At 31.4% G+C, this 24866-nt stretch overlaps 1 protein-coding gene across 1 annotated transcript in view; it reads left to right on the top strand.

Annotated features, from left to right (window-relative positions):
• The first annotated feature begins 545 nt into the window (after positions 1-545).
• The window catches only part of LOC129976567 (uncharacterized), a 35738-nt gene continuing 11417 nt past the window's right edge, over positions 546-24866 (top strand). The window contains exons 1-6 of the mRNA XM_056090198.1: positions 546-697; positions 11302-11430; positions 15052-15174; positions 17159-18296; positions 22540-22805; positions 24433-24608. Coding sequence (XP_055946173.1) covers positions 634-697; positions 11302-11430; positions 15052-15174; positions 17159-18296; positions 22540-22805; positions 24433-24608 — 1896 coding nt within the window. The 5' untranslated portion in view covers positions 546-633. The remainder of the gene's footprint in view (positions 698-11301; positions 11431-15051; positions 15175-17158; positions 18297-22539; positions 22806-24432; positions 24609-24866) is intronic.

Here is a 24866-nt window from a genome sequence, read left to right on the forward strand (position 1 = left end):
CAGAAAGTACAGACCGACAGACGGTCAACCCTTATTTGAATCTGGTTCAAAATATGATAGATATCAACGTTATAGGTTTTAAATCTGTGTACCGAATTTTATCCATCGAGCTATCTCTTCGTTTTGTAGTTATCGTGTTAACATGTATTCGAGCAGCCAGACGGACTTCCTTTGAATGAATTTTGCACGAAATTTGATAGAAGTAAATAAATTTGGTGTTAACACCGTATACCACATTTCATCCATCTAGCTCAAAGAGTGTTCGAGTTATTGTCATAGACGCACAGATATTTTCCGAAAATGAATTTTTTTTTTCAAGCTTAGAGGGATCCTCAAACGTGTAGATTCGTCAAAATCTCGAATTCGAATACAATACTTTCTCTGTACTTCATAAACAAAAAAGTAAAAAGATGAGATAACTTTTTTTTTTTTGCCTTGTTTTCGAAAAGTTTTCCAATAAGCGATAAGACATCTAGAGACTTTAAGAAAAAAAAATGAACTCTGCTAATCAGTAGCAATTAATCTGCGCAGAGAACCGACGCGGTAAGGAAAGAAACGTGAACGCTTAAGGAAAGAAACGTGAACACATTTCATTTCACAAACGTTAACACAGTTCGGAGTGGTCAGTGAAAGATGCCCTCGATAGTGCTGAGGGGTGCGTTCTTTCTCTTTCTGCTCACCATCGCAACCGCAGAGGGTAAGTGTCAAGCTCATACTTTTAAATCCACACAATGTCAAGGGCAACAGTATCTGTAAAATATGTCATTTAAGGTATACGGCTTAGTTTGGAGACCAATTTTTTTACAAAATTATATATAAGAAAAATATTATCCTACCAGATAGTTGAAATGGCGTCAAAAGGTCTTGATTAGAAAAATATATACATATATTACCAATAGATTTTGCAAAGACTTGATTAGTAATGAAATTTCAGCAAAAGTTTCGATGTTAAGAAAAACAGCATAAGTAAATAAAGGAAATATTTCATTTCTATTTTACTCATATTAGTATGTGATAGACCACAAAATAAAAATTATTTTAATAAATAAATATTTAGCTTTTCATTTTTTATAAATATTTTTTAATTTTTTAATAAATATTTTTAAATATTTTAGTAGATAATTGGAAGCTCGTTTAAGATTTTTTTCTGTCAAAATTTATATGTATTTTGAACAGAAAGTGTCTGTAAAACATGACTAAATGGTTATTATAACTGCAAAATATTATACTCTCAACGGTTTTTGATACATGCATATCAAATTTAATGAAATTTTATTGATTTGCTTTTGAAATCTCACATTTTTCCATGAAATAATCTTAGCAAAGTATTTATTTTTCAGAAAATGTATAATTTATTTAAAATATGTTCTTGTACATCAGTTTATCTAGAAGCAATGCCAAATTTTTTCATTGTCTGAATTAAGCAAATGGAGGTTGACTAGGTAGAGAGTTGATATAAATATTCTGGATATTATTTTAGAAGTGTTTTACGGTAAAAAAGAAAGCAAATCATTCATTTCCGGTTGAAAATCTAACTATTGTTTATTATTGAAACTGCTGTGCTATAATTCTATCTTATATAGATTAAAAAAATAATTTTACAGTCTACAAAGTTTAGGTTACAAACACACACACACACACACACACACACACACACACACACACACACACACACACACACACACACACACACACACACACACACACACACACACACACACACACACACACACACACACACACACACACACACACACACACACATATATAAATAATGGAAATTTTTTAGGTAAATTCATCTTTATGACCTACTTACCTTTAAGATAATAATGAAGTTTCTTATCTGTTTAATGCAAATATATTTTTTCTCTTAAACTGGCAGTTGTAACAGCCGTTTATGTTTTTGCTTTATCTATAGAGATGAAACTTTAAAAAATTGTATTTATGAAAAAAATATTATATGCAGAATGAAAATTCGAAAAATTATGAATTTAATTTTTTACTCCCTCAATTATGAAATACACAAATTTAGTTTTATTAACGCCCCGTTTTAAAGCCACACTAGATGTATTTTGGGACAGACCTCGTAACTTTGAATCGCTTTTAGATGACAAGGACGATACCTGAGCTGGCAACCCCCTCTCCAAACTCCCACATCACACCACACTAGCGGGTACGAAATACACAAAGAAAAAGGTATAGTAAACATCGAATAACTGACCTTGATATTTTAATTAATTTCCACTATTTAAACCTTCCTGAGTGTGCAAGTACTCGGATTCTTTGCTTGCGAATAAAACTTGTACATTATAGATGTTAAATCTGTGCACCGATTTTATACATCAAGCTTTCTTCATTTTGTAGATGTCGAGTTAACTTATATGTGAACGGGGCAGATAGACTTCCCCTGAAGAGATTTTTCTCAAAATTTGATAGAAATCTGCAAATTCGGTGTAAAGACTACGCACCAAATTTCATCCATCCAGCTCAAAGCGTTTCTTAATTATTTTCGTCACAGACAGATAGACATTTTTGAAAAGTGTGGTTTTCGAACACAGAGAGGTTCAAAACGTGGCGATTCGTCAAAATCTCGAATTCGAATTGTTTGGCAATGAGAATACTTTCGCTGTATTTCATATACGAGAAAATAAGAATCAAATCAATCTCACGGATCATAAAACAAACATTTTTAAAAAAACATTTATTTTAATGTTATATTTAAAATAGTAATGGAAACTAAAACAACTGGCACTCCAATCCTTATTCCGTGAATTTTTATTTCATGTGAAGATTTATGGGGTATAAGTAAATTATCAATGACTGCCTGGCTCAATCCTCCTTTTGAAACAAAATTAAAAAAAAAAAAACATTACATTACATAACTGTAATTCTCTATGGGGAAATGACGACAGAATCTCCCATACCTAACCACTTTACTGATTTGTCGAATTTTTATTTTATTTGAAAGCCCGTAATATTCAGATACATTATCGGTGGTTGTTTGCCTTCCATTTTCTAATTACAACGCGACATTAAATCGTGACATAGTTCTTAACAGCTGGGCCGCTTTCGCCAATTTAATTCGCTGTTTAATTTCACTTTTATTTAGCTTGCATCTTCTTCTTTCAAGCATAATTTAAAATAGTTTTTTAATTCGATACAATTTATCAAAGCTTGCTATTACTAAATTAATGTTTTTAATACCAATGATGAACAATGGGTCACCGTAGACTGTTAGTGACTATTGACATTACGTTTAATGGCATAGATCGACATAAAATAATTAGAAACCAACAGTATAGGATAATACATTCGAGTTGTCTGTTTATATGAACACATAACAATATGATCACTCATAAATGGAAAAATCTTTCCTAAATAAAAGTTGATATATATTCTTAAGAGAAAACTGAAGATCTTTACCAAATTACTGATTGAATCGGTCGGGAACTTAATTTAGTTTTATTAACGTCTCGTTTTAAAGCGACTCTAGGGTTATTTTTGGACGTACTTCTTAATTTTGAACCGCTGTCAGATGACGAGGATGACACCTGAACTGGCATCCCCTCTACAAACTTCCGCACCAGCGGGAGGACGTTTGGCCTCGACGAATTTAATGCACCAGATCCGCTTACACGACTGTTTCTCGGTGGAATCGGGTCTCAAACCTGAAGCCCTCCGGCTCCGCAACCGAGACCTAACCACTAGGCCAACTCGGTCCGACGCTGCGCAAAACATTGCATATTCTCTGAGTAATTCAAAAACTCGAGGGGAGAACACTTCCACTGTATTGGAGCAAGATTAAGCTAAGCAAAACTTTATTACCTAATATCAAGGAATAAGACTTTAACAACGAAATGTTTACTTAAAAAAATCCAACTATTCAGATACAACCCCCTTCCCGCCATTCATTTAACATATATCATATCGAGACAATTTGAAGTAGGATTTCTTTAAATATATCTGAAGACAAATATTGAGGCATCTATCTATCGATCGCATTAAGCATTTGAAAGATCAAGCACTCGTATTCTTTGTAAAATCAACGATTGCCATTCCAGTATTAACACTTCAGAACATGCACTCAGCTTTTGGAATATCAAAATGAAGGTGGTGTTATTTCGAAACCAATCTTTTGACAATTATTATTATTATTATTTACTCTTAGAACCAAAAAAAAAAGGCATTTTAAAACAATCTATTGCTATAACTTCCTTTTAAACAAGAAAAAAAAAGTGAATACAGAAGTATTTAAATTTACATAAGTAATTATTAATACGACTTATCCCCGACACACCCTGCGGTAGTTCATTTCACATATAACAGTCCTCCCGCTAGTAAGGTGTGCAGGTTTAGAAAGGGGGATGCCAGCTCAGGTGACGTCGTCGACATCTGAACGCGGCTCAAATTTACAAGTTCCGTTCGAAAAATAGCCCTAGTGTTGCTTTAAAACGGGACGTTAATATAAATAAATGAAACTAAACTTCACGTATAATAAGCTGAAGACTCCTGTTGAGAATGCTTTGGATGTTAGCGAAACTGATTACCTCTTGGATCTCGTACGTGAGACAAGGATAGTTGCGATGAGCAGTTTTAACGGAAGCAAACTAACATCATTCTGTTTTGCTTTCATTCTGTATAGAATTCAAATTATTTCTCTCTTCGCAGTTTAGTAGGAATTTAAACCTTTTACAATTGGTCCAATTGTTTCAAATTATGTTTAAATATTTTTTTCGTACATACAAATTGTGTTTTTGCTGTCATTTTAGATACAAACGCAATTTTTGTAAAGAATAAAGAACATCTCAGCTTTTCCATTCACTTTCCTGCATTCATTTCCTTTATACACATTTATATTTTAAAAAATTCAATGAAATAATTATATTTTTCTCCAGAAAGTAATTGAAATAACTGAATAATTTATATTTTTTGGTCATAGCCACATCATAAATGAATTTGTAAACTAGCAAACCTATGAATCTCAACAATCCAATTAAAATTAAATTCTCCTTTCTTTTCCTGTATTTGCTCTTTCCTACATCAAAATTGCATTGAGGTGAAAGTAATGACTACAAGTTTGGAGAAATTTCGAGGTTATTTATTGAAAGAGAAATGATGGGTTAAAAAAGTTGCGTGTGAGGGTTCGAGGTTTAATCTATACTAATAATATGTGTGTGTGCGTGTGTTGACGCTCTACAGACTAAGTCGTCTGAACTACAGCCAAACCAAATTTAATATATATGTACCAAATTTGGTACATATATACCTCGGAGAATGGAAATGTGAACCTAGGAGCGATTTTTTTGAAATTTTAATTAATTAAAAAATTCAACGAAGATTTGAAGTTTTTTTAGCTATAACTTCCGATATTATTGTCGCAAAATAATAAATTTTAAAATGTTTCAAAATTTAAAGAAACTGTTTTTTTTTAATGATACCAATCAATAGTCACGGGGATTTTTGATGAATTTTGGCAATTTTTTCAAAAATATCATTTTGAGTAATAATAAAATGAGCTGCATTTACTTTAATTCTTAATTTATTTCTTAACTAATTAATGGAACTGCAAATTATTATTGAAAATTCCCGGATGAGAGCAAACAATCTCCATTTAATCAGAGCATAGAATAAAAGAAATCACGATGTTAGAAACAAACATTAAACAAAGTTTAATCAATCATAAACATCGCCAGATTGCCATGACTTCCCAGTGGAAACTGATATTCATATGCTTCAAAACTATTCTCTTTCAAAAATAGTGTTTACATTATTTTAAAATTTAAAAAAAAATGTAATAATAATAATTTTATCTCCTTACATTTTTTTAAATTTTAAATATTTTATTCATTTACTTTAGCTTCCTAATATCTCTTGATGAAATTCAAACTATTCCAGTAAAATACTCAATTAAGTGCCAATATTATAATTAATATTTTTTAAAAAATGCCTTCTTTCGACATTATTCCTGAAGTAGGATTTCCACTTCTGCTTTTATTTCGTAGTTTATACATTTTTAAGCTGGTGTCCTGGCATAGGGGTAGCACGTCTTCCTCGTGATATGGGCGTCCTGGGTTCAAATCCCGGTTCGGGCATGGTTGTTCTTCATCTGTTCTTTCTGTGAGATGTGTGAATGTGCCCCCATGTAAAAAGGGTTTTTGCAAGCGAATGTGATGTGTGAGTAGCTAAGACGTACTCTTGTGCCTTGTTAGCGCTACTAAAACAAGAGACGCTCCCTTGGCTTAAAATCGCTTGTCCATGGTAAGTGCCATTATAAACAACAACAATACACTTTCAATTCACACCTCAATAATTTGTGGTTAACTCATTCAATTAAATTCATCATATCAAATAACATGGTGAATTTTAAAAAAAAAATACATATATTCCGTATTAATCCATGTTTTAATACCTAAAATTTCAATAATCTGGCCGAGCAAGAGGGTCACCAAAGGCGGCTAGTTTTCATTATATCAACAATGAGTACGCTTCACAGATTTCTTGGAAAAGAAATAAAGCAAAAAAATTGAGTTAAAGGGAAACTGAAAAGAGTTCCCAATCGAAGTTCCCAGAAATCGATTTTCTTCGGATGTCATTAAAGGGAGAAAAAAGCGGATGTTCGTTTCAGCGCCGAAGGTCGAAGATCGTAATCTCTCGTTTCATTGATAATCATTGAAAAATCGGGATGTAAACAGGGCCTACTTTGTGCAAATTTTGTTTTCTTTTTCTACAGATAAGATGAAGAGCACTCGAGGAAGAACCCATTAAGTGAAAGTGATAATAAAAAACTGCTGTGTGTGCAAGAAAAGACTCACATATCGCTACTCTGTTTAAATATTTGAAAATTTATTTTGCTAGATAGTATGGTATCTTAACAAATTTTGGGTAAGCTTCTCCGACAAAGCAATGATCAGGCTCTGGAGTGTTTCTCAAAATTTCTATAAAATTATAATTTTCTTTTTAATGGTGGTAGAAGTGCCTTCTAGTATACTTATTTTTATGGGTTCATTTTTAATATTGCAGATTATGGAGATCTCTCTATCATATGACTCCAAAATTACTTAACCATTTCAAGATTTCATCAAGGAAAAAGAATTAAAACATGCAATTACGGAACAAGAAGTAGATTTTTTTTTTTTTAGGTTATAGGCATAAACTCTTTATATGCTAACAAGTATAACACCAGGTTTACAAACTTAAATAAATACTCAATCGGAAGTAGAAAAGACGTTTCAAATGGAAAAATAGGCACAAATGCAAATAAAAAAAAGAAAGAAAGAAGAATATACACAAATGGAAAGGGAGAAAAAATGGTTCACATTCAAACAGAACACCTTCAGTCATTTAGATTATACAATGGGAAAGGTTGGGGAACTTGATCAAGATAAGATATTCACTGTACAAAAAAATAAAGCATACAATTATATATGTAAAACGTATGTAAGAAAACATGCAGAAATACAGTTTAAATAATACTGGAGAAAATAATATTAATATATGTACAAAATGATGCAAAGGATGATTGCTTCAGAACAAAGGCAGAGAAAAGAGAAAGTCATGGTATATTGTTGTTTAGTGGACAATTCATAAATGCGCGTCTTTTGGAAGTGAATTAAATACATTCAAATAGCAAGTTCGTGGTAAAAAAAATAGATATTGAGCGCTGTTTTTTTTTAAATTTTCGTTTGCAACAAAGAATTTTTATATAGATATCTTTAGTTATGTAAAACACATGCGAAGGTGGCCGATTCTTTGTCATGTTCTATGCATCCATTGTGGATATTCGACAAAACCGTTGCCCAGGGGAAAAAAAAAAGAGCTTGTTTGGATGTTGTATTAGAACTAAAAAATTGTGACATGCTTATTATATTTATCATATAAATTATTTCGGAGAAAAGGCAATTATTTTACAGAAGGTTTTAATGAAAACAAGAGTCGCAAAACACGAATAAAGTACTGAATCTAGACGCAACGCAAAACCTTTATTTTGAAAAGAAATTCTTTGGGGGGGGATTTATTCAAATGCATACAAAAGAAATACTGGTACAATGTTTGGAATTTTATTGTTCATGCAATAAAATTTCATTTTACATTTCGGGTTTAGTACTTCAAGTACTGCTTAACAATGGAAATTATTTAGGAATTTCAGATTTAAGTGTAGGATAGGATAAGTTTTTAAACAGAAAAAGACATGGAAAAACATAGAAAAAGAAGAAAATTTCACATGGAAGAAAATGAAACTCTAAGCTAAATAAGTTATTGCCCAAAGTAAAACGCATTAAATTTTTAGACATTATATAAAAATATTCCTCTCGGCAACTTGGAAGGCAAAAGTAGATTCCTTTTCGTCTAAGTTATTATTTTCCAATTCCTTTCAATCCTTACACAAAAACCAAGGGGAACGGCCTTCCCGAAACCTTTTCGCATACCTTCCTATTAACTCCCCCCCCCCCCACACATAAAATTGCATTGTATTGGAACGCCATTGCAGAATAGTTACAAAATACAAATCCTCGGCATGGATTTAGCATTTTTACTGAATCTATTTTGAGAGTATATGTTTTGGACGCATTTTTTTCAGACCGATACGCATTAAAATTTTACATGGAACTACAATGGTAATTAAAAGACAGCATAACAACAAATTTCATTGATTTAAGTTTTTTTTTGTCTTGAATCGAAATTTTAATTAAGCATATATCGTTTTTCATTACACCAATACTAGCCAAATGAATCAAAACTTTAAAGCAAAAATCTATTTTTGCTAAATTTTTCATTTGTTCCTCCATGCAAATATTGAAAAATTGAAATTCGAAACTCCCAGAACTGCATAGCCCACCTATAGTGTGAAATGTGATGTTTTTGTAGCTTTGGCCATGCTGTAAGGTAATTGGGAATTTTATAGTGATGGCCATGTAGTTGTAGTCAACGTAATTTGGGCACCAGCTTGAAATGTCTTTTTTCCTTTGATGTATTGTAAATCAGTTCTTTCCAACGGTGTGGAAAGTACAAAATTTCTGAAACTATACCATTTCTGTTGATTATTCAGATGGAGTGATGTGCCGCCTGAAGAATCTTTGTTACTGTCAGGCATCGAATACTACGAAATGGTTCCTTTTTCTTTGAAATCAAATCATAATCGCAGAAGCTCAAATCTGAATATAGAAATTCTGCGAGAGAGTCAGCAGAGTTTGTACAGTTCCAAGCATTTACGATCAAACAAATTGTACGCAATTGCATCGAAAGACTAAAAATATTTTTAGCTAATACAAATGTTACATTGCTTGTATGCTTGGTCTTATTAAAGCTCCGTCTGCCGTATATGTTTCTTGAAATCAGTTATAGTTGGCTACAAAGCAAATTATTTATAAAAAAATCTAAAGTTGTATTTTTGATATTACAGACGGATTTTGTAAATCTTAGCTTGAAAGGAGCGAAATTTGGTCTTGGATTTTTTCCTCCAAATTTCTGCGATTCAATGAGGACAATTGAAATGACACAATTTTAAAATCAGTCGTATGTACACCATGTTTATTAATCTGAATTTATCACTTGGTCTTTCAGACCCCAAAGGAAGTAATGTCTTTAGGACAAGCTTTTTAACTAAAGAGTATTTTGACAGAATTCATAAAACAATGATTTTGGAACAAGTTTCCTTGATGTTGGCCAAACTTTCATTATAGAATGCATAGTCATTTAGAACGTATGTGTTAAAGCAATATTTTTTTTAAAAATTTCAATTCATGAAATGAAATAGTAATATAAGCTGTTTATTGTTGTTATACTTTTCAATAAGCTATTATGGCTTTTTTTATATCTCTTTTGAAGTAAATGGACTTTGGCATAAGATCAGCGATATTGTCATTTTCATTTCAATACAGCTTCATCGCAAGAAATGGTGCAAGTTATTGCTTAGTTTAGAGAATATAAATTTATAACGCAAGTAAAGCGTAAACTCGAACTATGTATCCCCGCAATCCCCTTTCAAGATCGACGATTTATAATTGGCATAAAAGATCCAGGACTATGCATTGATTCTCCTACCTTTTCCTAGAACGAAGTAGAAATCTTTTACCAATACGTTATGTAGCAGGCAAAGGAAGAGATGCCCATTGAATATGCTTTCCTTATAAACAAAAGAATTCATACATGCTTTATTGACATAAACGAACTTAAAATGTACATATTTATTGTTTTATTTCAACGTTTTCTAAGAATTCTAAAGATAAAAATTCATTTCCCTAATATATGATATACAGAGCATGAAATACAATAAATCAGCTAACAGATTTTCATCTTTTATCTGAAACTTCCACCGTGAAAACAAGCATAAAATCAAAAAAGCATTTGACTTTAGAAATCATACAACATGGAAGCTTCTACAATATTAATTTGTGAAATAATAATTAGTTAATAGCACAAGACAGATCAATGTCGCCCCACAGATCAAGGAAATCCATCCAGGGATCTTTAAAGCAGTCGAATAATTCGATTTTATGAGATTGAAAAAGGATATAGAAAGTTGAAAGCTTCAATAATAATTTTGGTGAAAATCTATCAAATCTGTGGATTCGATTGCCTAGTATTTGAAATATAACAGTAATGAAGTTGAATTATTATTTAAATTTACAGGTTAGTTAATAGCCTTCGAAAACTAGCTGGTTGATCAAAAATATTGCTTACATAATATTTTCAGAAACTATAGCGGAATAATGTCAAAAGTCTTCTTAATTTTTAATTAATCAAAATTTTAAAAGGGTGCACATTCCACCTTTCAAATATTTTGAGCTAATTCGGTTCGTTTTAAATCAAACGGTCTGCTTTGTAAAGCACCACACAGACACACGGTCTCCGGTTTATTATTAGTAGAAATGTAAATGATAAATGGAATCTTTCATCTGTAGTTTTCAACCACGTGAGAGTACCAAGCAATTTAATATTTGCTAAAACAGCGAAATGGCTTAAAATTAAAAAAAAAAAAAATGAAAACGATTGTTGAAAGTTATGCAAAAAATATTTTTAAAATTATCAATATTCAGGGAAAATTTAAACGATAACTAAATGGATAACATTCAAGATAGATTGTTTTCGTATTTTAAAATCCCATTAAAATCGGACAAATAAGAAGTGTAAACATCACAGTTGGTAGCTCTAGATCAAACGGTATGGGCCGCCTGCAGAAGGCAATAAATACACGCACGCATTTTCTGTTGTTGGTAAAATGAATGGCATTAAGTCAAAATTGTTTAACGCTGCTAATATCAGGGTTTATCTCAAATGATTGCATGATTACTGATTTTTCAGGTACATGCAAGGGTGATTCTCTTCCTTGTGACGATGGTCAGTGCGTCCGTAAGGAAGACTGGTGTGACGGCAAAGAAGCTTGCGAAGATGGGAGTGATGAAGCTTACTGCGAAGAAAGAGCTTGGTGGGGTAAGTGGTCTGTCATAACAGCTTGTAATATCTTGATCCAGAACGATCAAATAAGAGAGTAGCGGAACAGAGCAATTCTTTTATTTACATCCTTGTATATGAACACAAAGACAACATGTTCTCATCTAGGTTAATATGATTCACAAAATTCGCACAACAGTTGAAAGTTTAATCATGTAATAGTTCCTCGATCAAATCGGAGAATAAATCACCAAAAAAAGCTAACAGGCTATTAGCTCAAAACGGCTATTCCAGGGGCCGATTCCAGAAACCCACCCATCTTTATCGGGTGCATCTGAAAACAGAAACCCGAATCAAACGGAGCTTCTCACAAAATCAGGAACATCTTCTTCGGACACCGATGTCTCTCCGAATTCTCTTTCGACGCCCCTCACTGCTCTCCTCTTTCAACAAATCAAAACATACATTTTATTTCAGTCAGATCACCCCCTCTGATTTTCTCATTGGTGAACTTGAGTTTTCTATCACCCAATAGCTGCTCAGCAATCTTCCTCAATGGTCTCCAGTCGATCGTGGGAATGTCTATTAAAGAATCATCTTCCCGAACACATGTTAATTATAATCCATTCACAGATAACACCGGCTGAAGTCCAACTATGTTCGACACTTAAGGACAATTGTTGCTGGTGATTGATATTTTTTTGAAGATTTGAGGAGTCTCTTCATAAGGGAAAAAAGTTTAACGTCTGGATGTTTTGATATTCTTTTCACTTGTAGACATAATGGATCTATTTAAAACGAAGAGATACACATATGTAGTCCTTTATCTGGATACAACAATTCCCCAGATACAATGACTCTATTAGTGAAAAGGATTCGCGTCAGGCGGTCCGTAGGCACTTAACTATTTGTGGGAAAACGGTTGACGTTACATCTGGCCGGAATGCCAATTACCATGTGAGGTAGACGGGGAAACATTACACGGTTATGTTTGCTAAAAATACGACCATAATACTTCACAAGATTTCGCTTGTGATTATCAAAAAATATCTGATAGTTGAAGGGAAATGCTTCAAAAGTTCCTATTATTTCTATTTTCAATTATACTGTACATTTGAATACAATTCTATTGAAATGATGGAAGTAAATGGAAATTATTTTATATTTAATTTATTATATAATTTAAGCAATGTTATAATATTATTTATAATTAACCACTTTAGTCTCCTGTTAATCGGTGAACCAGAAGAATGCTTACCAAATATTTTGGCGGATAAATTTGTTAGAGTTTAACTGAAATATTGTAATGTTGTAAAAATTGTCATGTATTCCGTGATCAATAATTTAATAGTAAATGGTTTTGATAAAAGTATTTCACTCATAGCATAATCTCTCATGAACTTCAGCTTTATATCATGATTATTCCTAATTAAGTTCAACAGATGAGGTCTGTTGGTAAAACTTAATCAAATTTTTGGGAACGTAGAAAAGAAAGTAAATATTATGCTTTAAACCTGGTATTTGGTAAATTTAGTAGTACAGATTGAACCTTACTCTTAAAAAGAACTCGAGTCTCGCTAATTTAATAAAAATTAATAATAAGCTGGAAAGAACTGGCTGGTCTTAAAATCAATCAACTAAGAACTGCGTGATATCAGACGAGTCTATTTTGACATGTTAGACGGAAAGGAGAAAAACTTGAATAAATGTTTGCCAGATCTAGCGGCGTTTCATTCCTTCATGATATCAAATTCGCCTTGAAAACTCTATAAAGAAATACAGAAAAAATACGCTTAGTTCAAAATAGTCGTATTTATCGCAAACTTATTATTCCTTCATAACTGGTCCTCTACATTACGAATGTGTGTGTTTAAATATAAAGTAGCTATTGCAAGATATGAATTTTTTCTTTGTTATTATTATTATTTCATAATTTCAATACCTTTATAAAATAAATATATATTTTAAATATTAAAAAAATATTTAACTGAGAAGTGATTCCTTATTTACCTTCTTTATCACCTACTCCGTTTCTGCTCCCTCTCCCTACCTTGTCTTTCACTCGAATAACAGTGACCACTGTTAGTAATTGTAGCTTTTATTATAATTTGATGCGAAAATTGTTTTGGTCGTTTATTTTGGAGTTGAATTAGTAAAGAAAGGCTTCTCATTCGGACTACTTAAATATTTTTCGAGACACAGAAATAACTGTAATGAGCAAAAATATATTTTTGTGCTTTATTTGTCTTAAAAAACAATATAAGTAATTTTTAAAAAGCATATTTTAAAGTAAAAAAATGGCATAAAAATGGTATGCAAGTCCAACCACCAATCTTTAAAAAGCAGAATTAAAACAAGGGTATTTTTTTATTGTAAAATCTAATCAGTATCCGGTATATAAACTCAAGAAAAACGTTTCATGCAGTGCATGATTTCTTCTTCATTTGTTTCTTCACTTTTGATACAAACTGCGTAGTCTTATTTTATTTTCCTTTTTAAAAAATACTTTATTATTTAATGTCTTATTATTAACTTATTTTAGTGATAACATCTGATTTTTATAGCTGATCTCAAGATAATAGTCTTATTTGTTTAAAGAATCCAATGCATGTATGGTCGATTCATATCAACTCTTGGACAAAAATAATACACACACACACCAAAAAAAATCATTTAAAATATTTTAAAGCTAATTTAATAAAACTCTCTATAGTTTAGCCAAACAAGGTTATGCTCTGATGATATTCATGAAAAAATGTAACAGTCATTGAACACTCTCAAGGTTTACTACTGCTTTAACAGGGAAGAACATTCTCAAGGAACTTTTGTGGGAAGCAGACCAGCTTGCAATTTATCAAACAGAGACTTTCGCAAATTTGAAACTATACATCATTCTGTTTTAAGAATTTTCTCAGAGGTATTTCGAACCTCGCAGGTGAATAATCTTTATGTTCTCTATCACCAGTTACCACTAAGTTTACGATGTCAAAATTTACCTGCCCAGTACTATCTTCGAGCACTGTCTGTTCTGAAGCATCTTTTGTTTTCTGTGACATTTCCGGTTAGTCTTGACCATTTCACATTCTTCCATTCTCTGAGAAACTACTTTATTATAATTCTGAACTCCATGATAAAGTGATTCAGACCACTGATCTCTTTTCCTTTCCTTCCTGGGATATACTTAATTTCTCATTTTTAAATTCCTTCTCTGGTTTGGAGAAGCAAAACGCTGCTCCAATTGTCCGCCAGAAATTGTTTAGTTCTCATTGCTATAAGTATCCAGATTACTTAAAAATTTTTACAGATGGTTCGTAGAGGGTCATATTGGTTACGGTATTGTTTTTGACGCCGATACACTCAGTCACCGTCTAGATACTTCTCTTTCTGTTTTATCTGCTGAATTAGTCTTTCTTTTTCTCTTCAGAAAATCTTACGCTCTTCTGAACGTAAATTTTGTATTTATACTGACAATATGAGTTTTTCAGTATGAAATATTTTCTATTTTCATAATCATATTCATCCAGTTTTATTGTATTTTCTCTCTCTCTGCCTCTCTACAAGGAAGAACATATTTAGTTTTAAAGAAAAAATTTTGAAACCATTTTTAACAAAAAATTTAATAAATATTCACAATCAAATTCACTCAATCTATTTTTTCAGGCAAAAGTCCAAACAAGTGCGATAAGAAGATTCATTTCAGATGTGATGATGGACTTTGCTGGCCTTTAGCCGCTCATTGTAATGGAAACGCTGACTGCAAAGATGCTTCAGATGAAAAAAATTGTAAGTTTTTTTTGTCCAACGTTTTTCTTTGAAAATATCCTCAGGAATATAAATGCAGCAAATCTCAAATTTTTCTCAAATCTTAACTTTTGGCGAGAAATATAACATGGATTGAGACAGCAGCTATAGATAAACTGAAGTATGAATGCTTAATTGTTCACAGAAGAATAACAAAATATTATTAACGGCTGAAAATTATTAAAAATTAATCAGACTAGATCACTTTTTTTTTTTTTTTTTTTTTTGCGGAAAACGATTTTAGAATAATATTTACAATATGAATACTTACAGAACAGCTTATTAGAACCTTGAATTCTAAAATATATATTTTGAAAAACTAGGCCTAAAATGTTCTTTATTATTGTTAAAATGAATTTATTTTCCTTTTGCTTAAAGATACTGTAACAAAAATATAACATCCCTCAGTTTCAATATTTTATTATCAAAGTTACAATCCTTGCAAGTATAAAATTAATCATTTAAAAACAGGGAGATTATAATTTAAGTGATCCAGACTTAAGTAAACACCATTTTGTTTGACATATTTTGTTGAAACATTTTATATTCATTATTTGGATGATGAAAAAAAGAAATCTGCAATAAAATTGCATAATTGTTTGTACTAGGTGAAAAGGTGGCGTATAAAGAATAAAAAAATTGACAAGAATAGGATAAAATAGAAAAAGAAATTTCAATAATTTAAAAGTGCATGCGCATAAAAAGTGTTTATTACGTAATAAACCAAAAATATAAATGTCTGGAAACAGCAACTTAGCTTTAATATTGACAAACAGTGATAAATGTCATTAAATAGGTAAAAAAGATTTTTAATATTTAGACAGAAAAGAGAATTTGCTACAAAATCATCTTTAAAATTTGATTAAAAATGAGAAAATAATCTGTATTATTCCCTACTGGGGAGTGTAGAAATGTAAAAGCTTTTTAATAGCCTATTTAATCCTTATAACCTTCTAATGAACGTGTGTGCTGAATTTTATTTGAATCTTACGAAGGGTGGGGAATTATATACGAAATAAATAGATAAGCACACAGTCAAACATTCTATTTTATTCTCTATAGATAGAACATCGTCGAAATTTTCTCTTTTACTGAAGTTTAATAATTTACTTTGTTAAATGCATATTTTCTGCTAATTTCTTACTGCAAAATCGTATTTATGCATTAAAAATTGCCATTGGTTGTTCGAAAGCAGCAAATAGCTCTATTCTGAACTATTTTGAGGTTCATCAATAATGCAAGCTGGTGAAGAAAATGTCTTAGTACCGTTTTAAAATAATTTATAAAACTTATCTCTCTCTCAATAATTTGTAATCAGTAATTAAAACAAAAGAGTCAATAAGAAAAAGAAACGAATTTAGCTTTAATTCTTTATAGTGGAACTGGGAAATCTGTTGACATCCCTCCCCATCTGCTATACATGTGCGACAACATGTATATTAAAGAAAAGAGATTGGTTTCATCCTTCATAATGTTTATGCATAAAATAATGCGTTTCAAAGAAACTGCAAAAATGCAAAATTTGAAGAATAGTTTTAAGTTATTACCATCGAATATGGATTTTTAAGCAAGAGTCGGTTTCCGTTAAGAAATTTGCTTACATAAAAATGAATAAACGCATATTTCAGTATACACATTTTAAGTAAATAACATGAAAATTGAACGTAAATAACATGAAAATTTATTAAAAAGTTATAAAAAATTTTTGATCATTAGCATGGTTGTTTGTAAGGATGCTTATTGGCATTTAATTACTATTAATGCTTATTCAGAATGTATTCACTTTTATATAATTGTACACCAAAGACGTTCAACTAGTCAATCTGTGTAAAAAAGAAGCATTCATTTCCAAATTTTATATGGAGGAACTAAAATTTCAATACAAGTTCTAGTGTATTGTGTAAGAAAATGACTATAAAACTGTACGGAAAGCGTCAATTTTTCTTTTTTTTTTTTTCCCCTATAGGTGATTCAAAAGCAAAAGTGCCAGATGAGTCAGATAAAAAAATAGAAGACTCAGACGAAATAGAAGAAAATTCGGAAGAAAAAAAGGATAAAAGTGAAGAAGAAAAATCGAAAGATATTTCCGGAGAAGAAAAAAAGGATAAAAGTGAAGAAGAAAAATCGGAAGATATTTCTGAAGAAGAAAAAGAGGAATCAAAAGAAAGCTCCGAAGAAATTGGAAGTGATAAAGTCACCAGAACTACCGAAAATCCTTCCACAACACCAACGCCAGGCGGTTATAATGATTATGAAGAATATGAGGATGTTACAACAGAAGCTGCTCTTCAAAAAACTACAATTGCAGATGTTCCACCACCACGACCATTTTACGAAATACCTTCGATAGAAGAATTGCCATTAGAAGTAAGCCCTGAGGTTCCTTTTTGGTCCCCAACAACTGAAATGGATTTCTACGCAAAAAAAATGGGACAAAACGAAGTGAAGCAGCAATACACTACACGAATAAACGCATTTTCTACTAGCACGTTTCGACCACCACCAGCGAGAACTATAGCCCAATACCCAACTAGGCCATATAGAAACCAACATCCATCAAACAGAAAACCCGCAGTACCTTACACAGGCCCAACAAAAGCATACACTCCACGCCCTTACCGATACATCGGTAAACAAAACTCAGGTCAGGCACCTCCACTTTACAGAGGGCGATACCCAGTCTCTCATTCGTCCAACAATCATCGTCTTCCCCACCATTCACCTGACTATAACTACATTTCATCCCAACTTGGAACCAACTATCATCAACAGTATCCAAATTTTAATAATAACAATGGCAGATCGGATTGGCGAAATGGAGTCACTCGCCCTCAGAGGGTGTACGGAAGGCAGCTGAGAGCTCCGGCTCAATTTTATTTCAAGAAAAATTATAATGAGATCTATGGAAGAGCAAATTATGAATCTGTAAGAAGAGGGGCAGAATGGATTCGCAGCATTCAGAATGCCACCGGCGGTTGGGGCAAAGAGACTCCGAGAGCCCTCGTCGCACTGTCGCTTGTCAATAACAGTTTCTTAGCTGGAAGCCACGAAAAGGATTTGATGCAAAAGTACTTTCAAGTTTATTTGGGAGTGAATTTGTTAAGGTAAATCCTCGATGTGCTCTTTTTCTATTTTCTCATACACGAAGTATACAAAAAGATAAAATTGCAAAACATAACCAATTCCGCTTCGAACTCCTTTAATTCAATAAACAAATAAATGAAATAACTAAGAAACACAGTTTTAAGAATCAGATGTGTCTGTCTCTGAACGAGATAGCTAAAAAAATAAACGAGTTTGATCGAAAAAATTTGATATATTCCTTAATGTGAAATGAGTGGATTTTTATCAAGTTGTCACCGAGATTAAAAATATTGTAATTTGCTTATAACTTTAAATATTCAAAGAAAGGCATTAAATAGATAATTCTTTTATATGCAAAAAAAAAAAAAAAATTATAGAAAACGATGAAATTTTTGTCGTAAGCAATATGATGAGAAAAAGTGAAACGTCTCACTTCAAAGCAAAATATTATTTAAAATACAATTATAACGGAGAGTTTTATAAAAACATGATTAGATTAAATAGTTTTATACATGTTATATAAAAATAAATTTACTATCAAAGTTTTTCCAAGATGGCTTTCGAGTGAAATACAAAAACGCAGCAAAGAAACAATTTCTTCTTGCACATTATGCAACATAGTTGGTATTGAGGATTTATATGGCATAATAATAAAATGTATCAAATGTGTTCGAAATTCTCTCTCTCATAATATTTTAAGTAATCCCTAATTGTATAATCTAACGGAACTAAATCGGGAGATTGTGTAGATCACTCATAAGGAGAATAGTATTAAAAAGATGTTATTTTCGAATACATTGGCCAGGAAATAATTGGGGAAAGATTAGTCTACTGGAGCATTATCATGCTGAAATCATATTCTGAAATAAAGGCAACAGCGAAAGATACTTTTCCAAATGATCAGATAATCATTTAAACAAAATTTTTTATCAAAACTCACTGTACAATAGAAGAAAATTCGAACATCAGGTAATTATTTAATCATATGTTACGAGGATTTTCTCTTCCGCACCAAAAATAATAATTTCTTAGAATTTCAACACATGAAGATTTCTTCAATAAAAAATTAAAAAAAATCGCTTTTATATTTGTCTGTTTACATCTGTAATATTCTTACACCTAATTCACAGTATTTTGAAATGAATATACTTAATTTTAATCAGTTAAATATAATTTTGGTGCGCTGTATACATCATTGATGCAATAGCCTTTTCTTCAAATTCCAGATTTTGCCGTTAATTATTTTATTTTTACTTCATTTTAAGTATATGGAATACTAAAACATAAAAGTTTTTAATTGCTTAAATTATTTCTAAAAATAGATAAAATGATATTCAATAAATTTGTAATAGGATAAAACACTCTTATTTTCTTGTGATGTAACAGTGTGGCCATCCCATTAAATGCATCCCAATAAATTTACTTAGCATTTATTTTATTTTAGTTCATAAAAAGTCATTGATATGTGCTAAGAAATGTCAAGAAATTGTTTTAGTTTGCCTGTCATAAAATGGTTAATATATTTACCAACTAAGATCATTTTACTCTTAATACTAATGGAATGGTCTGAATTACTGTATGAACTAATAGTAAAATGCTGATGTTTTCTAATTTCACAAAATCAGTTTATCATAATAAAATCCTTAAAAAATTCTTGGGGATACCTCTCTAATTATAGCGCACAAAGTGTTTAATAAAATGATAAGGCATATTAAATAATTTCTAAGTAAATAATTAAATATTGTCTTTTCTAAGCAGTAACTACTTTATCATGTCAGGTTATAGAAATAAATTTAAACCTAATAAAATCGGCATAGTTTCAATTGGCACATCCTTCCTAAAAATAATCTTGAAACCCCAGAATTAAACTGCTCCAATTATTTGAAATAATAATATCCAATGCTTTTTTTTTTTTTTGTAGAATTGTTTTTATTTCGAGCAAGCCAGTGATTCGGCTGTTGCATTCAATCTATAGAAGATTTAAACCTCAACCCCCTTATTAACTGCTACACAAAAATATACGGATAAAAAATAATTTGTGTGTTAATTCAGTGTAATTTCAGTTCAGTTCCTTTGATCTCTATTTCATTTACTTGCAAAAGATAACCGCCAGTAAAGAGCAAAAATTAATTAAATATTGAGGCAGTCATTCTGTCCTGAAATCTAATTTTATATCTTCTGAGTGGGAAAAAAAAACCCCATTCATTTTGTTTAAAGAAAGCAAAATTTATGTTAAATTAAAATTGTCTGATCAGGAAATAAATTCAAAATTTAACTAGCTGCGATATTATAATGGTCGTTAAAACTTGTGCTTCATAAAAATTAGATCTAAAAATAAAAATTAATTTAATATACGGTCACTAAAAAGTGGACGTTGCAAATCGACTGTGGGGAATTTTACGATTTGTTTGAATATTTCGAAAACTATTCGAAACTTTCACATGAATGAAAATGTGTGAACTTTCGAAAACTATGCGCACAGTTTTTTGGATTACGACATCTTAATATATAAACTTTGCTCCCATGCAGAAATTTTGCTATGTTCGATTTTCTCACATTAATATTTAAAAATTCTTTAAAAAAATATCAAATTTGCGTTGTTTGTGCATTATTTCATGACTTTATGAAATATGATAATTTAAATTAGGTGGGTGAAAGAAAATTTTGAGAAATACGTAATAATTTCCAAGATATCACCGAACGTTGATTAGATTCATTTAACACTGGAAGCCCCATTTTTCAAAACCTATTACTCTCGAAATTATCGTCAGAATTAAATAAAAAATTACTGAGAAATTAATTTCATTACTAGAAATCGATTCCGTAAAAAAGTGATAGCCGTATCGAAAAAGTTTGGAGATAGTTTTCAACTAACGATGTTAATTAACTCGATTAATCAGTTTGACTATCTCAACAAACCTGTCCCGTCGAGTCATTTCCATTGACATCAAATTTGTGAAGATGTGACTATAAATAAAAAAAGAATACTACCTATAAAGAATATTCCTACTAATTAATATCACTCTAGCAAAAAAAAAAAAAAAAAAAAAAAGCTGTCCTTTTTTTAAAGCCAAAAAATCAAAATTAGTGTATATCAAAAATTTGAATGATCAAAGAAGAAATTCTTGATGACATTCATTGGAAACAATTTATTTGGAAAAAATTTTGGAAGACAGCTCTGATTGCTGAAAGTAGGTCAAACTTGTTCTATTTTTAAATTTCTTGTTCAAGTTCAAGTTTCTCTATAAGTTGAATGTTTTAAATAGTGTAAAAAAAAAAAAAAATACGGTTGATGCCGTTTTTTCAGTTACAAAAGTGACAGTAAGGTTGACATAAATTCTGAATTTAGTTAATTAGATAGAGTAGTAGCCATCCTGGTAAATAAGCTTGTTGTTATTATGTCCTCTCTTTAATTTTTTAGCCAAGGAGTAAGGATTAAAAGGAAGGAATATCCCGTAAAATCACTTGATGCTTGCTTTTTTGATAAATTTGTTACATAATATAAAGAGAGAATTTTTGATAATATGTTATACTATCTTCAAAGACAATTCATTCAAAGTGCAAGTTTGACTCCGTGACCTTTTTGTGAGGGAATCCACCTTTTCATTCCAAGAAATATTTGAATGCCTTGGAGTCCAAACTAATATGACTTTTAGCTTAATTTTACTCTAATTAGAATTTTCTTCGCTATTCTATAAATAATTTCTGGTGATTTGAAAGACAAACTTTTTAATGCTTAATGGGCAGAGAAATTGCCTGTTACACGTTCAGATATGAACGTTTCATGGAATTCAAGGGAGAGGGACGAAGGAACAAATGACCCTGAGAGTAAGATTTAAAGAATCACATTTTTTGTTGCAGTTTATTAGTACCATCTCAAAAGAGTTTAAGGGAGTCAGTCGGATAGTAAAGGCTTTCCAGTAGCAATAAAGGCATTGCCAAGAAAGCAGATGAAAGCGATGATTGAAACGAACAATGAAAGAGAGAAGTTTGTACTTTCATATATCTGTAAAAGACGTTTGAAAAAAGTCTCCAGAGTAACATGCATTATATTTCGTAACGAATTTACCAAATCAATCATATTTACATAAAATTAAAAAAAAATCAAGCATAGGCTGACTTGAACGTATAATAATCTCTAACCTGGCATCTATAGTACAAATGATTTATTTGTGATGCTTTTTTAATATTTGTTTGTTATTAATATTAGTTTTATAAAATGAGTCTGCAGAAAATTTAAGTGCAATTTTAAAATTGTTTTAGAGATGAGCCCGTGAGCTTGAATCGCTTAGCTATGCTGACGAATGCTTTAATAGCTACTTGTCTCGACCCGCGGGATTTTCATGGCTGGGATCTCACTGAACTCATTCGCAACTCCATGCTGAAATTGCACCGGGCTTCCAGGCCACCTGTCATCAATCCCCTTGTTTACCTGTCCCTGTGCTTGGCTGATAGAAACCTCACCAATTACGAAGTGCACCACCTTATGACCTATCTGGTGGCCACGAGAAATGATGAAACCACTCGAGGTAAGACAACATTACATATCAAGTTGTCAAACATTTACATTATTTGATATGTCAACATTTACTTATCATATTGAACAAGCGGAGCATGTTCAAGTAACAGTAGTTTTGCACAATATTTTTATAATTATGTTTATTATTGTAACTTTTCTGTCTGACACAGCGTAACTAGTCAAAAACCAGGAGATTTGAATTTTTAATTTTGGAAAAGTATGCCAGCTTCTATTGGTCACAGCGACCTTACAATATATCAATATTATTTGCGGCAAAAGTCTCACCTAAGTTCTAGGATTAGTGGTTTAGCTAACCCTCCTGAAAATTTTCGATGGAAAATGAGGCTTCGTGAGATTTTCTCTGCTAGAAAATGTTTCTGTCTACCAGTTTTGAATGATATGGGTTAGCTAGTTTGAGAAAACAGCTCGCAATTTTTCCATTGAAGTTCTTGAAGCAGACGACCGACAACCCACTCGGTCAGTGACAAGACATTTTTACAAAACTATTTAGTGTCTTACAAATACGGAGCAATATTCTGTTCTATTTCTGAGTGAAGTGTTTGATGATTTATCTGCAGTATCTAAGCTTACGTAATAAGATCTCATATAGAAAAGTTATTGAGAGAATTTCATAGTCTTCATAACGGGGATTTCACTAATGTAAAAATAAAGAGCAATTCTGAAGTTTAGGACAGGATATATGTGACAAAGTTCAGCCATTGTATTTTCTAGGACATCGGCAATTCAATTTAAATCAATATGATAACGATAATGTTTATGAATTTTTTTAGACACTTGATATCAAAGTTCTGCTAGTATCAAATGTAGAATATTGAATCGTAGCTGAAGGTGTTCATTGACATTCTTCATTTGCCCACCGACCCTTTTCAGCGCGATGCAAAGATACCTGAAGCCCGCCTGAAAATCGCATGCGTTCCTTATCAATGTATATTCACGTACTAATTGAAATTTAAGAAATACTAATTGAAATTTTACAAAAACAACAAATGAGTTTTTATGATTAACTAAAAATGTGTATGATAGCACAGAAATTTTTTTAAAGTTTGAATTAACTCCCAATCTATTTATTAATAATTCGTTAACAAGATAATGCATTTACAATTAGAATTAAATGCGTAATGACAAATAATACTTATTACAAAAAAATAAAATCTTCGTGATTTTACTTTTAGGAATATTTGAGTCTCAAGAATTTCTGATGGACAAGCACCCACCTTCATTGCTGTGATGTCCTTAGGTGATTACGTAAACATAAAACTTACCCTGGTCCTTTTTATAGACTAGTTACTTTCGCAATATAGCATTTTATAATTGGAAGTACTCTCAGTAATTCAAAACATAGTATGTTCTTTCAACCGAATATAATTCGAAAAGTCTGATTCAATACTCAGGTTTTTAAAAGTTCCGCAATAAGGAGAAAAAGTTTGTTACTAAGATGCATCCCTTAACAAATAAATGAAAATAGTCATGGTGAAATCCGTCTGATTTCAGTTAGTCAGCTTAATGAATCAAATAATGAATCCAGCATTCTCTGAAGGTACATTTTAATATTATCATCCCGATATAGCAAATTTCAGTTTTTATTTATCTTTTTACCCGCTTCTTTTTTTTTGCAGACATGATGTATCTAGCACTGCAGGCCTTCGCTTGTCATATGCAGAAGGAAAGCTATAACGTAGCTCACTATTATTCTTTACAGAAAATGGTTTGGAATGCCACCTCGAAAATTCTCCAAAGAATGAAGGAGGATGGCAGTTTTGGTAGTGTTTACAGTACTGCTATTGCTGCACAGGTAAAATCACCTCCCACACCTTACAGCTAATTCGTTTCAGTCCTTCAAAAATGTTAATTAGGAAACAGAGATTTGTCGAAATGATTTATAAAAGCATATCAAAAAGTTCTTCTTTTATATTTATAGAGCTTCAACAAAGATCTGCACAGGCTTTTGTTTGCAGTGATAGTGATACGCAAGAGAAGTTAAGTTATGTTGTTATAATAAAATCGGGAGTTATTCACATTGGGATGATCACATTTTTATTACAGTCAGAGA

Source organism: Argiope bruennichi, chromosome 7 (assembly GCF_947563725.1).
Source record: "Argiope bruennichi chromosome 7, qqArgBrue1.1, whole genome shotgun sequence".
Taxonomy (NCBI): Eukaryota; Metazoa; Arthropoda; class Arachnida; order Araneae; family Araneidae; genus Argiope; species Argiope bruennichi.